The sequence below is a fragment of the Vulpes vulpes genome, chromosome 11 (assembly GCF_048418805.1).
Source record: "Vulpes vulpes isolate BD-2025 chromosome 11, VulVul3, whole genome shotgun sequence".
Taxonomy (NCBI): domain Eukaryota; kingdom Metazoa; phylum Chordata; class Mammalia; order Carnivora; family Canidae; genus Vulpes; species Vulpes vulpes.
The window spans coordinates 79,507,332-79,521,938 of NC_132790.1; the positions used below are offsets into that span (position 1 = coordinate 79,507,332).

At 40.0% G+C, this 14,607-nt stretch overlaps 1 protein-coding gene across 6 annotated transcripts in view; it reads right to left on the reverse strand.

Moving 5' to 3' along the window:
• Window positions 1-14,607, reverse strand: part of CPNE4 (copine 4) — a 485,131-nt gene that overhangs the window by 309,705 nt on the left and 160,819 nt on the right. For all 6 annotated transcript variants that reach the window (XM_072726854.1, XM_072726853.1, XM_072726857.1 and 3 more), the window contains one exon: window positions 12,247-12,427. In XM_072726854.1, coding sequence (XP_072582955.1) covers window positions 12,247-12,427 — 181 coding nt within the window. The remainder of the gene's footprint in view (window positions 1-12,246; window positions 12,428-14,607) is intronic.

A 14,607-nucleotide genomic window follows, 5' to 3' on the forward strand; every position in this document is an offset into this window, starting at 1 on the left:
GGCACAGGGATAAGCCATCGCCACTGTGCCCTGTATGGTGTCTCAACACACAGAATCCAGGAATCTAATAAAATGGTTATTTTAAGACATTAAATGTTGGGCTAATTGTTATGCAACAGTAGTCATTAGAACAAACTGGCTGAAGTATATCTTCAATAGGAGCAGATTTAAGTAGATTCCCCCACCTTAAATCCATTTCTCAGAAGCTATTTTGAAAAGGCTAGAATTCACCAAAGGAAGGTTAAAAAGGTATCAGAATTTCTTGCTTCGATACACAGTTCCAAAGCTGTAATCTTTCAACAAGAACTAGTCTCCACATTCAAGAAGAAAATATCTAAGCCTAAATTCTCAGATGAGAGGAAGCACTAGAAATATCAAGTGTTTGAAAGCAGACTAGCCAAGATAGAGAGTTGAACATTTCTGAGCTTGAATCAAGATAAAATATTTAATTAGCCTATAAACTGACCCCAAGAACATCTGGAGTTTCCAGAAGGGAACATATTTCTTGAAACTTCTTCTCTGAGACTGCCAAATAGTGGGGGCTGGTGCTGGCACAAAAGCAAGGATGGAAAAGTGAAGATGGAAAAGAAAGGTTATCGGCATGGCCTCTCTGATTCCCGTGCACAGATAAGAGAGCATGGGCAAGCGGAATGAAGTCGCTCTGAGTCTATCCATCTTCTTCAAAATGCAGAGAATGCAGGGGATGAGGAGGCTCAGATAATTCCTGACCAGGGGAGCCGAAACCAATCGATCAAAGTGGTTAGTCAGAGACTTGGCAGAAACTTAAAGACTTGCCCAATTTCTCACTGAAACTTCTCTTATTTTATACAGACAAATGGGATCAAGAATTCTTGCTGGGCTGGTGGCAGATGAAAATCCTGTCACCAGCATTAAACATACCTTGAAGTAGGCATTACCTGATAATATCTTCCATATAGTGAGCACTACGTGATGTGCTAACCACATTAGTTTTGCACACATTATCTCCTTTAAACATAACGGCACTTAATATTTATTAAACACTGGCATTTAATATTTATTAAGTACTCACAATGACCCAAGTACTATGTTAAGCAATTCTTATGCATCATCTCATTTCATCTTTATAATAAACCCACGGAATAGGATTTTGCTATTGTTGTTGTTGTCTCTGTGTTCCAGATATTGAAAACACCAGGCCCAGGGAAGCTGACGCATTTGCATAAGGTTATATGGATAACCCAAGTGGTCTGATTCCAGAATTCATAGGGTCAGCCAGTTCACTGTCCTGCCAGCCAATCGTTTAATCCTGACAACAACTATTTAGACACAAGGTAGTAGGAGAGGCTCAGAGATGTTAGGTGACTTTCTCAGGTCACACAGTTAACCTGTGCTAGACCTCAGTCATGTTTCCAAACTGACTTCAGATCAAGCCTGGATGCAATAGCAGCTTCCTAAATTGTCAGCCACAGGGATTTCAGGTTGATGGGAAGCCTGGTGAGTCAGCATAAATAATTTAGTTTGATTCTGGGCTAAATCAGCTCTGGGTCTATTTTTCTTCTTTTCTGTGGTACTCTTTCTCTGACTTTTAGCTAAGGAACCAAATTTTCCTCTTTTAAAAATCTTACACAGAACCCCAATATACTTAACAGTTAAAGGTGATATTTTTATTGGTATAAATATATTTTATAAGTTGAGATTTCTGTCACTTACTATGATGTCAATCAAGGGGAACATAATGTGTGTTAATGGTTTCTGATGTGTCGAAATTTAACTATCTATGTTGTTTCCTGTTATATGTTTTAAATATTAATACATATTCTAGGAAATGTTCTATATCTTGATTTAGATGGTGATTATACAAGTATGTATATATTCGTCAAAACTTATCCAACTACACATCCAAAATGGCTGCTTTCGGTTGCATTTTATATGCAAATTGCCTCATCAAAGTTGAGAAGCAAAAAGTTATATTTATATTTATATTTCAAACAAATGTTTGCAATACCTCCAAAGTGGCTAGCCTCCCCCCGCCCCAGAACACTATTTATAAGTCTTCAAAGCAAACAGTGTGGTGACTCAGAATGGGGAAGTTGAGAATTATTTGTGTCCTAAGGTTCAAATAAAGAGACTGAGGAACTTCGATCTCATTCCAGGAATTTCTATGGCTTAAAATAAAAATGATTTAATCCCTGAAAGCCAACAAGAAAAACATGCTACCTCATCTACATTCAGGTTGCTTTTGAAGCAGGCAGGAGAAAACTAGGTGGAATGAAATTATGTTTTCAGCAAATAATTTACTCTCTTTCCCGTATTGTCTCAATGAGAGACCCAGGAGGCAGATAAATCCAGATGGAGCCTGGGGTGGAGGAGGCAAGACAAAGGGAAACCCCGTCTCCAACGCTAAGCACAGCCACAGCTCTCCTTTCCCCTCGCCACTGCTACACTCTCCCCAGGGGAAGAAAAAGAGAGAAGAGAAAAGAAGAGGAACACAATGAAGTTTAAGATCAAAAAGATATAAGGAAGGAAACAGAGTCTAACAGAATGTGGTTACAAGCTGCTACATGGTCTTCATCCCTCAGCAGCAGGAAATGTCCTTCAAGCATCATCCATGTCTCCATCAACATAGTTACTATGCCAACTGTACACTTTACATAGGAACATATGAAGAAAATCCCTTGGGCAGCCCGGGTGGCTCAGCGGTTTAGCGCCACCTTCAGCCCAGGGCATGATCCTGGAGACCTGGGATCGAGTCCCACGTCAGGCTCCCTGCATGGAGCCTGTGTCTCTGCCTCTCTTTCTCTCTCTCTCTGTGTCTCTCATGAACGAAAAAATAAAATCTTTAAAAAAAGAAAAAAGAAAAAAGAAAATCCCTCTAAAGAAACTTCTTGCCTCAGGTACAATAATCCTACCTCCATGTGAAAAGAGTAAGCCTAATCGTGTAGGTGAGTTCTAATCAACTGAGTTCTTATTCTCCTGAATGAGAACAGGATGTTCCTAAAAAATCCAAGGATCTTTAGAGGTGAACAGGGAGAAATGGACCATGAAAATGAAATCTAACTACTGAATTCCAAGCATCTATGTGTCAAGCACTATGGTAGACACTAGGGATGCAAAATCATTAAAATGGTGACAGATTTAGTGCTCCAGAATTTACTTCTCCAATGACCTCCAGATATGTCTCTACTCTGCCTCCAGCCACAGGGCAATATTATTTGCATTAGTCCTCAGAAAACTTGAGGACCAAAAAAAGCACATCTTTATTTAGATAACAGTTCTTGAAAAATGACTAATGTTCCATAATCACAGCACTTATTGAGCACTAACTCTGGAGTACCAGGTACTATTATAAGCATTCTACAGGCACTGAATCATTTAAATGCTAGGTGGGTACCATTATGATACCCATTTTATAGGTAAGGAAACTGAGGCACAGAGGGTTTGGGTAACTTGCTCACTAGCACAGCTAATGGTGGCTGGACTAGGCCCTTCAATCTAGTCTGGCTCAATAGCCTGAGCTCAGGACTCCTATGCCATGCATCACTGGGAACTTTTAGGAAGTCAGGCTGAAAGCATATAAATTGGAGGATACGTAGGCTGTTTTAAGTATTTACCAAAATAAATTTAATTTCTGTTTAAAAAAATGCAAACAATTTTAAATGAATTCTTGGATTCTCTGAGGAGAGGAAAACATGTTTATTTTATTTTTTAAATATTTTATTTATTTACTTATTTTTTTATTTAGAGTGCACATGAGTGGGGGGGAGAGACACAGGAAGAGTGAGAGAGAGAATCTCAAGCCGACTCTGTGCTGAGCATAGAGCCTGACATGAGGCTTGATCTCCAGACCCAAAGGTCATGAATGACCTAAGCCAAAATCAAGAGTCAGACGCTCAACCAACCAGGTTGAGCCACCTCAGGTGGCTCAGGTGGCTTGGTTGGCCACCCAGGTCACCCAAACGTGTTCATTTTAAATGACTAGTCACATTATATGGGGTTACTCTATCTCCACAGAGGCCAGGATGAGGGAGACACAGAGTTATGGAGATAACATGGGCACTGGTGTCAGACAGCCTGGGTTCAATTTGTTACAGCTCCTCTTCTTACTACTTGGGTATGCTCTGAGCAAATTACTTAACCCTTTGGTGCCTCTTTATAAAATATATATGGAGCCCAAATTGTAAGGTTGTTCTGGTAATTACATATGATGACACATATGAAGTACTGAGTAGATTACCTGATACAGCATATAACTACTCTCAACATATTTTAAAATATCATCACTAATAAGTCACCATAACAAAGAATAAAAAAAGAGTAAGTGGACTGAAATTACAAAGGAAATAGGATTTTCTTAAAGAGATGATTGTCAGCAGTGAGTGGAGTTAAACATTAAAATAGGAATCTAGGAACCATGTTGAAAACATCTTCTTGGAAATCCTGAAGATGGCTTAAGCTAGAGACAGAGTGCTCTAAATCATAAATGCCTCCTGAAACTCTTTTCTTGGTCTGCAATTTCATCTTTCAAATACTCATCATGAGACGCAAGGTCTTATAAAAAGCCATGGCAACCAATGCTCTGTCTTAATGTCCAGAGTGTGGCTCACCAGTTCTTCAAGTTAAGGAAGCAATGAAGCCCATGTCATGGTGCTTTCCCCCCTGCAGGAGGCCAGACATTATTCTTCCAGCTGATAAATCATCTCCAAGGCACATAAAAGAAGTCAATCTAAGATTTCAGTTCAAACTGTTTTTCCTCATTTGCAGCCCCAAATTTCCCATTTTGTGCAATTCCACTCTTAGACGCCATGACATTGACAATTTTGAGATGTCATTGATAAGAAAGCCACTTAGCATCTCATGCAATGCAGTTTTCTTCTTTCCCTTTAGTCAAGTGCATCACTTACAGAGTGCACATCAGGCAACTGCAGTCTCTGGTCAAAGGGATGTGACCTCAGGCAGCAGGGAGGAAATTTTTTTTTTTTTTTTTGGCTCTACTGTTTCATTGTGTTTTCTTTTTTTTTTTTTTTTTTTTTTTTCATTGTGTTTTCTATTCAGTGCTTGGAGTAAGATTCCTAATATCACCTTTATAAAGGAAAGAAATTATTCTTATTAAGGATGTGTTAAGGGGGAGGTAGAAAGCAGCATCAAAGTTTTCCCAAATGGGAGTTTGATGCGAAACCACAGTGAAAACTTTGTGAACAACTGAAGAAAACTGTTGTTTTTTATCATCTGTCATGCTAGGTGTTAGCCACTGAAACACTGCAAGTCAGCGAAGTGTGAACAGAAAATCTTTTGAAAAAGGAAGTTTTTTGTGATATCCAGAAGGAATGCTTTAATTGACTTAATTCTCATTTCTCAGCTTCTGTCTGGGTCCACAAACGAGAGGTTAGCTATGTTTCAGAGACCCAGCCTGGGGAAGGTGTGGGAGTATATTCTAAACTCAAATACTTCCGGGGCCACACTAGTAGGGCAAGTGAGCGGGGCAGGCTGGCTAGCAGGAAACAAGAAGACAAACTCATATTCTGGATATGGGCACCTGCTACCCACATCCAGTTCACCATTGCACAAAGACTAAAGGTTCCATGTTACCAGGTTTTCTGGTTACTCAGTAGTAGTCTGGAGTTTTATGAAAAACTGTCCTGATCTTTACATTTTGTTAAACAGTACAAACTTGCTTGAACACCAATAGTGCAAACTTGCTTGAAAGCCAAACAGAATATGTGTGAGACTAGACATAGGCCTCTAACTTCAAGTCTATAACTTCTGGTAAAGTGAAGAAAATACAGGTTGGTTCGTGCAATCAACCAGATTCCAGCTTTACTACTTCTTAGCTGTGTGACCTTGGATGATTTATTATTTCTGCTCAACTTCAGTTTCCTTACCTGGTTAGTAAAGTCTCCCTTGCAGGGTAGTTGTGAGAATTAGAAAGAATATATGTAAAATGACTTATTTCCTAGCTGGTATCAATTAACTTATATAGATGGCTACTTTATTTTGTCATCACCCAAATGTTCGTATTGCATGACTCATTTTTATAACATTCTAGCACTTTGGAGCAATGGAAACTTGATTACCTCTGTTACAGATTATAGGTAAAACTACTATTTTGGGCTTCATCTTCCTGGCTCATACAAAAGGGTGATGGCTCACTACTGTCCCAAGCACTTAAGAGACTTGTTCCATAGAACTCTTCCATGAGCCCTCTAGCCAAAAGCAAATTGCTGAGAAGTTCACATTTCATTTATTTGGAAGTGGGCAAGCCCATCCTATGGTCTCATATTTCCCCTCACATGCTATTGGCAGGATGTCAGGTCATATGGCAACTACACCCTACATCTAGGTGGATAGGGAGTGGGGAGAGAAGGTGGAAAATAAGGAGAGATGAAGGAGTGATTTATTTTTATCCCTATCCCACATAAAGGTAGCCTATGCACCCTTGAGATGGTCTGCTGTAGTATAGGCCCTGATGATTGGGGATTTTTGTTGTTGTTGTTAAGCAGATGCCTGGTTTAAGCTCCCATTGTTGAAGCTTTGAAAGAGACATCCACTTCAAAGAGGACTATTTCTAATAAACACAGAGCCAGCCACAGGACTTCATAAAGAGCCAGGCTACCTTTTGGCACTGATGCTCTTTTATTTTAGGTATCTTGATTGATTTAAAAAACTGACCATTTGGGCCCCATGTTTTTCCTTTCCTGCACTTAAAATTCCCATTCTTACATTTTAAATTCATCAATAAAGAGTGAGCCTGCAAAACCCTAGGCTCCCACCTTTAACCCCAATAAAAACAGAACCTCAGGCCTATGTGCACACTCCCCCTCTTTCATTCTACCCAAGACCTCACTGTGTGGCCCCAGGTGTTCTACCTAATTTCCAGGTTGTGTAAGTAATAAACCTTTATTTTTCAAAGTTCCCTGATGGTTATTGCTGAAAGACATCTTGCAATAATAATAATAACCACATGTGAGGGTCCACCCCCTACATTGGTTATAGATAGGCTGAGACGCCATTAAACATCTACCCACCACACATTCAAGGAAAAGGAAGAGTTCATTTAAGTCCTGACCTTGTTTTAGTTCTCTTCCTCTAGGTCATATGACCTCCTGAGCCCCTAAGATAGAATAAGTTTTTCCACTAGACTCTGAGGTCTTTGAGGGTACAAATCATATTCTTTCATGATACCCAATACATGCTGGAGTTAATTTTAATGTCTGTAATAACCTTTTCATAAGACTATTGTAAGAAGCAAATGAAATAATGTAAGCAGAAGGTCTTTGTGAATGTTAATATATGGATATATTATTATAAATAATAATAACTTTACATCAGAGTCCACTGATAACTTTTAGATATAACCACACTAATTATTACTAACAATTATTACTACTAACAACCCATCAAAGCACATGATTTATATAACATGTTTCCATGGAATTGATCCAAGGGTAATTAGTTCTCAGAATTACTTGGAGCTTCCTATGAAGGAAGTCAATAACTATGCATTAAAAATAAACGTAGAAATGGAATTGAGGTGATTGGAGCAGCATCCTAAAAACGTGGGAATAATTTGGCTTTTTCCAATGAAGACAAGTTGCCAGGATTTATAGGATTTCTGCCAAAGGCCATGGCATTGTGGCCTTAGCTCAGCTTCATGGAGGACACCCAATGTGCCCAGGGGATATAGCATGTGCTCCAGGAAACTGAATAAATGTCTTTAGTTCACAGGGTCCTTGTCCTTTGAATCCCTGAGAAGTGTTAATTTTTCCCACTTGGCTATGATGTTTAGTTCCAAAAGTTAGTGAATATATCAGTATTCACCAGAAGGTAGGAGGAAATTATTTCCACTCTTCATTGGAAAATGAGATGTGATCTAAATACACACCATCACACTGTACTGCACTATATACTTTTGCCATTATGTGACCAGGAGTGGGTGCAAGGAGGATTTTTTTTAATGGGTATGGTCTCAAATTAGGGAAATTAAATAGTAAGTCTATAACTCTCAGTTTGGAATGCATTTCCAACCTACAAGTATTCTTTTCCTTCCTTTCTGATAGTAAAACCATGGCTACTAAAGAAATACTGAAAGTTTTACCCAACGAGAACACCATCCTGTCTCCATATTCTGGAAGAAAACAAAAGTATCCTCTCCAACTTCTCACTCCTCATTATATTCATCCCAATCTCTGCTGGTCTACAAAGAGCAAGAGTCTCTTGTGCATTTCAAGACCAATTGATTTCCAATATTTCAAAGACAGATTTATCCTCATTGACCCTTAATACTATTAACAGCACAGAAGGTCAGACTGTAGGTCTTTTTGAGTCTAAAAATCAGGTTTACAGTTTCATGATCACTTCAGAGGCCAATGTTCTTTTCTAGGGCTAACAGGCTACAGCCAATTAAAAAAGCAAACAGCTCCTCTCCATATGGAAAGACCATCTAAAGGCACTTCTAACTATTGTAGTAATAACCTCAGCAGTAAACCAGGGCAAATGGGCCCTCTCCCTGCTGTGATTCCATTACAAAAGCACAGGCCAGCAATCACAATAAAAAAGAAATGTCAATCCCTAGTTACTATCTCCCCCAAAACCACTTAAATTTAAAATTAAGAGCCTACCATAACATTTTTACAAACTCCCTTTCCTCTTCTTCTCAGCCCAGCCAAATTCTCTAGCACATCAGAGACTCTGGAACCACTCTATTTATATTTACCCTTAAATTAATTAAATTAAATATTTAAAAATTTTAGTTCCTCGGTTATACTATCTATCTTTCAAGTGCTCAGTAGCTACATGTGGCTAGTGGCTACCTTACTTGATGGCACAGATGGAGAACATTTCTATCATTACAGGGAGTTCCACTGGACAGTGCTGATCTAGAGAGAGACTCTTTTGCCAAACTTAAAATTCCCTCTGGGGTATGCCTGGGTGGCTCAGTGGTTGGGTGTCTGCCTTTGGCTCAGGGTATGCTCCTGGGGTCCTGGGATCGAGTCCTGCATGGGGCTCCTTGCATGAAGCCTGCTTCTCCCTCTGCCTGTATCTCTGCCTCTCTCTCTCTCTCTCTCTCTCTCTCTCTGTCTCTATCTCTCATGAATAAATAAATAAAATCTTTAGAAAATAAAAAAATAAAATTCCCTCTGAAAGATAAGCTCACCTTGCTTTTTTCTCATCCTGACCCTGCCTCCCAATAATCTCTTCATTATACAAATCAGCTTAGCCTCTCTTTTTTTTTTTTTCTTCAGTTAGGCAATTACTAGACTTCTCCATAAAAAAAGACATGGGCAGAGCCAACATGAATTCTCTTCTGCAAAGCTTTCTTTCAGTTCTGTAACAGTGTACATAGAAATCTCTCTGTAAATCCAGACATGTTGGAAGGGCTAAACATAGGAAAATGTATGCCTCAAGAAATGATATCCCAGTGCACTGTCCATGTTTGCTAGCCTTCATTGAACATAGATAGTAGAAGCCAAATGGTTTATTTTTTTAAGATTTTATTTATTTATTCATGAGAGACACAGAGAGAGAGGGAGGCAGAGACACAGGCAGAGGGAGAAGCAGGCTCCTTGCGGGGAGCCGATGTGGGACTCAATCTCAGGACTCTAAAATCATGCCCTGGAGGGCACTAAACTGCTGAGCCACCAAGGGCTCTCAAAGCCACATGGTTTAAATAGACTGTCAGATGCTTTTAACTCGTAGCCACAGGTGTGCTTCTAACTCTCAGCATAAGACCACTTGCTGAATTTGTACTGCAAAGTAGGTGTTAGCACTAAACAAACATGCATTACTTGCTGAGAGGGTAAATGATTATCTAAGTTACCATGAGCTGTCAAAGGTGTATGTGCTGGTCGTTCACCTCTTGGCTCTCACGTGCATTCTATACCCTTTCCCTGTAAACCTTGTCAACAGGCTTCCATCACAGTTTGGTCAGTGGAAGGCACTAACGGGGTACATGAGAGCAACATGCAGGCAGATGCTGGGGTAACCTCATCTCCCTTTCAGATCACATTTACAGCAGCATCTGCATCTCCTTTATCTTCCTGGCTCCCACCAGACAGGCCCCCTTACATGGATCCAGCCTGTGCTAGATGGCTCTTTGGTTCTGGCCCTACTATCTCCCTCTTTGGCCCCTCTTGCCCAGTTGGTGTGCTGGTAAATGTTTAACACTTGGTTCTGGGTGGGAGGTGAGCCCTGATTTGAAATATTTGCCAATGCTTGTGTTGTAAATACCCACATCAAAACTACTTGCAAAGTTCTGAATACTTAAAGAGTCCGCTTTCACAAGCCTATACAAGCTGACCTCAGCACACTATTGCCCCACCCTAAGGCTTTTGTCATTAATGCCTGAGTTCTCTCAGTGTCCCTATTTACTTTCTCAGAATTTCTAACTCATTTTCTACTAATTACCTGAATTAAATACTTTATGAGCTACCTGGCATTGGCTATGTTTTTTTGACTGTATCCTGAATGTATACTGTTCAGAGTGTAAAATATATTACAGAAGTGTTTCTCCAAGTGCCAGATTATAAATCGGCCTATCACTGTGTATGCTGGAAGTTCAGCTGACAGTATTGTTTTTAAAAAGTAAGGCTTTTTAAATGAAGGAAGCGGCAGTGAGTCAATTTACATCAGGGAGCAAGTTTCTTGTCTGTGCACTGATAACAGAGTTTGTGAACCGGTGGCTGTGTGCAGACCATCCTTTGAGTAACACTTTCTTAATAGAGCACTCTAGAAAAGCAACATAGCAATACGTACCAAAAGCCCCCAAAGTTTCCTATCCTTTGTACCAGTTCTTCCACTTTGATAATGTCTCCTAAGAACTCATTCAAAAAGGAGGGAAAAGCCTTATACACAAAAATGATCACTGCAGTTTAAAATATTAAATATGAATGCCAGAAGGGAGAGCCATATATACAAATAATAGTTGACTAATGTAAAGGTGGCATTAGGAGATGAATTTCTTTCTCATTTCTTTCCTCTAATTTTCAAGGTGTGCTTTTTTTTCTAATGCAGGCTGCCATTTCATTTTGTGAAATAAAAAACAGAAAACAATAAAACAACAAAGTCAGTGAGACTGTTTAGAAGGAAAAAAAGATATTACGCATTAAGACACCTATGAATGCTGTTTTATGTTGACAATATATGCCCTTGATAAGTCTGAAGTGAAAGACTCCCAAACTGCTCATCTGTCCTGCATTCCCCCATCCAAGTTGCCTCCACCTGAGTTTCATCTGCTCATTCATCAAACATGCTGCCTCTCAGGTCTTTTGAACCTTCTTTCTTCTGTGGGATGGAAGACTTTACCCACTAGAAGAGCATCTTCCAGCTATTTGCAAACAAGTGGGAGAAGTATTAAAGACTTGAGGATTTGGTTGTAAGGGATCCAAAGCAAGTAGCTGTCTACTGTTGCTCTGCACAGAATGGCTTCAAATCCCTTCTCCAAATTCCACAGAGTACCTGGTTCCCTGTGAGATGATAATCACTACTCCCCGGGCTGCACCTCTTGTTCCTACCTATCTCACCATTCACCTCAAAATGGAGCTTTAAAACATTGCTCACTCAGACAAGTTACCTAAAAGCAAAAAGGAAAAATCAAAACCAAACAAAACATTTAAAAAAACAGTCCTCATCCAATCTGTTTTGACTTTTAAATCAATGAACAAAAGCCAATGCGGAATCAACCTGCAATATTGCCACACAAACCACCAAGACCACCCTGGTGTCCACCATCAAAGATAAAATAGCAAGACAGAGCTCAGGCTCTGGAGTCCAACAGCCTGAGGGTAAATATGAGATTTTCCATTCAGGAGCTGAATGATCTTGGGAAAATCCTTAACCTTTCTGTATTTCCTCACCTGTCTCTCTGTTCCTCAGAGGATTATTGTGAGGATCAGCTAGTTATTTTACCTAAAGTACTTAGAATAGTACCTGACCCTTGATGAGCACCCAACAGAATGTAGCTAATATTAAGTTTTCACTCCAAAAAAAAAAAAATGTTGCATGATGTGGCCTCTGTAAGGCAGTCCTTCCTGACCTTCCCCAGGGATCACTAAGTCCATAATGAGCACAAAGATTAAGGGTAAATGTCAAAATATCCAGGGCATTAGAACCACTGCATCAAAACATCATGGTACAAACAGAAATACAGTCATATTCAGTTCAAGAATTTTCCTTCTCATCAAAATAAACCACTTGAAGACAGGAAATGCAAAAACATTTTTGAATCAATCCCCCAGTCATGCTTCTGTCCATTTCCTTGGACATGCCTACCTCAAACCACTGCCCGTGGGACTGCATTTTGAGGATGACACAGGGGTCTGGTTTGGAAAGAGCATCTCTGTCAGAAATGCCTTTGCATGCCACACGCAGCTCAACTTTGGTCAGGCAGGGGCTGTTAAAGATTCCCAGCGTATTGGCAGCTGACTCATAAATGTTGCTCATCTTCTTCATTCTGTTTTAGGCAAGAAAAAGGGAAAAAGGTCAATCACCATGGTATTTGTCAAAGGAGAAAACCTTCCAATTACCTTTCAAGATATTGCTCAACAAACAATTTCAAATCCTGAATGTATTTATTATTTCACTTTCTACCATCGTGGGACAGTTCCAGTGAAACAAACAAAACCAAAGAAATGACAAGAACCAGGTGTGCTTGTGTGCTTGGCTAAGACTACTTTTCTATATGCTTTGCATGCATTAGCACAGTAAAATTTTCAGTTTGTGAAATAAAATTAATGAATTACTGTAAACTGTAATCCAGCTCTATATTAAGTGCATGGTTTGTGTGAAATTTTACAGATTTATTGGCTAATCAATTTAATCACAGTTCAAGTTTCTAAGACTCCCTAAAAATCCAGTTCTTCTCTTCCTTCTACGTGATGACACAGAGAAGAATGGTTTCCCACCTGAAGACACTGTCTGAAAATCCCTTTCCTAACCCTGGCCCACCTTCTCCAGATGCGAACCACCTCCAGGAAAGAGACCCAGAATCTGATTTTCTGCCCCAAATGTGGAAGTCCATCCTCAGCTTTCTTCCCTTTTACCTGCCACATCAGAATTCAAAACCCAAAGGGGGAAGTAGGGGTGCCTGGGTGGCTCAGTTGGTAAAGCGTCTGCCTTAGGCTTAGGTCATGATCCCAGGGTCTGGGATAGAGCCCAGAGTTGGGCTCCCTGCTCAGTGGGGAATCTGCTTCTCCCTCTGCCCCAACCCCATCTCTCTCTTTCTTTTTCTCCCAAATAAATAATCTTTAAAATCTTTATTTTTCTCCCAAATAAAAAATCTTTGTAAGGGGAAGACTGTGTGACAGGAAAGACATGGCCTCTGATTCTGAATTCATGGCAAAAGCAGCCATAATAAGCATTGTAGGCCCCTTCCCATCTCCACATGATAACCTTTACAATAACACTTTGTATCACGGAGGCCTGGACTATGGGGATCCCCCTGAGGTCACCAACACTCTCCTCCTTCTCTGAGGAGGACTGGACCTGTAATGACATTGGAAGATTCTCTCAGAAGTGAAATTCAATATCCTCCTCATGGAATTTGGTTCCTTGTAGATTCCCTAGGAAAATGGCAATGACTTCCTCAATCTCACATAGTATCAGGGCCCTAGAGTGGAATTTCTTCATCTGCAAAGTGAGGGTGATCCCTCTCTTCCCTCCCTTCTCCATAAATATTCAGTGAGTTTCCCCTTGGTACTAAGCACCATACTATGTTCAAGTACACAATACCACCTCTTTCATAAGGTGATAGGTGTGCCTCAGCATTACACACCACACACACACACACACACACACACACACACACACACACCAAATGGTCTCTCCAAACTTAGCTGCTAGCTCCATGCCAAAACCAAGCCTTTTCCAATCTGACAATGCCACTCTTTCATGGCAGATATCACCCAACCTTCTCTCTCAATGCTCTTTCACAAAGCTCTCCACTCTTGCTTTCCATTGTTCTTTCACTTTCCTTCCTTCCTTCTTTCTTTTCTATTTTCTCTCTCTTCTCCTTCCTTCTTCCCCTCCTTTTTTTCCCATTCCAACTCTCCAGTGCCCTATTTATCTAATTATTGTGAACATAGGTTTTTCCCTATAAATACTGAAGGGAAATTGTAGTGACTGCCACAAAGTTATGTCCTCAAATAGGAATGGACAAGCTATGTCCTCTGTGTCAAATCTGGCTCACCCCCTGTTTGGTTAAGTAAAGTTTTACTGGAACACAAGCAAACTCGCTCATTTATGTACTGTGTGTGGTTGCTTTCACTACAACTGCAGAATTGAGTAGTTGCAACAGAGACTGAATGGCCTGCAAAGCTTAAAATATTTACCATACGGCCCTCTTTAGAAAATGTTTTCCAAGCTCTACTCTTAAATATCAGGTAAGGGCACTTTACAGTTGGGGAAAAGTTGCAATTCTATTTTAGTATCTGTTATAGGGTCAGTTTGAGGATGAAACTTGCTCTATGCTCAACCATACTGAACATTAACAGGTATTTGAGGACATTCTTCTCTACATATGGGAAAATTCAAGCACAGAAAGAACTGGCACCTTACCCATGTCACACAATTATTCTAATCACAGAGCTAGGGCAGAATGCCTGTTTTCTAGCCCCTAGCCCAATGGTATTTTTA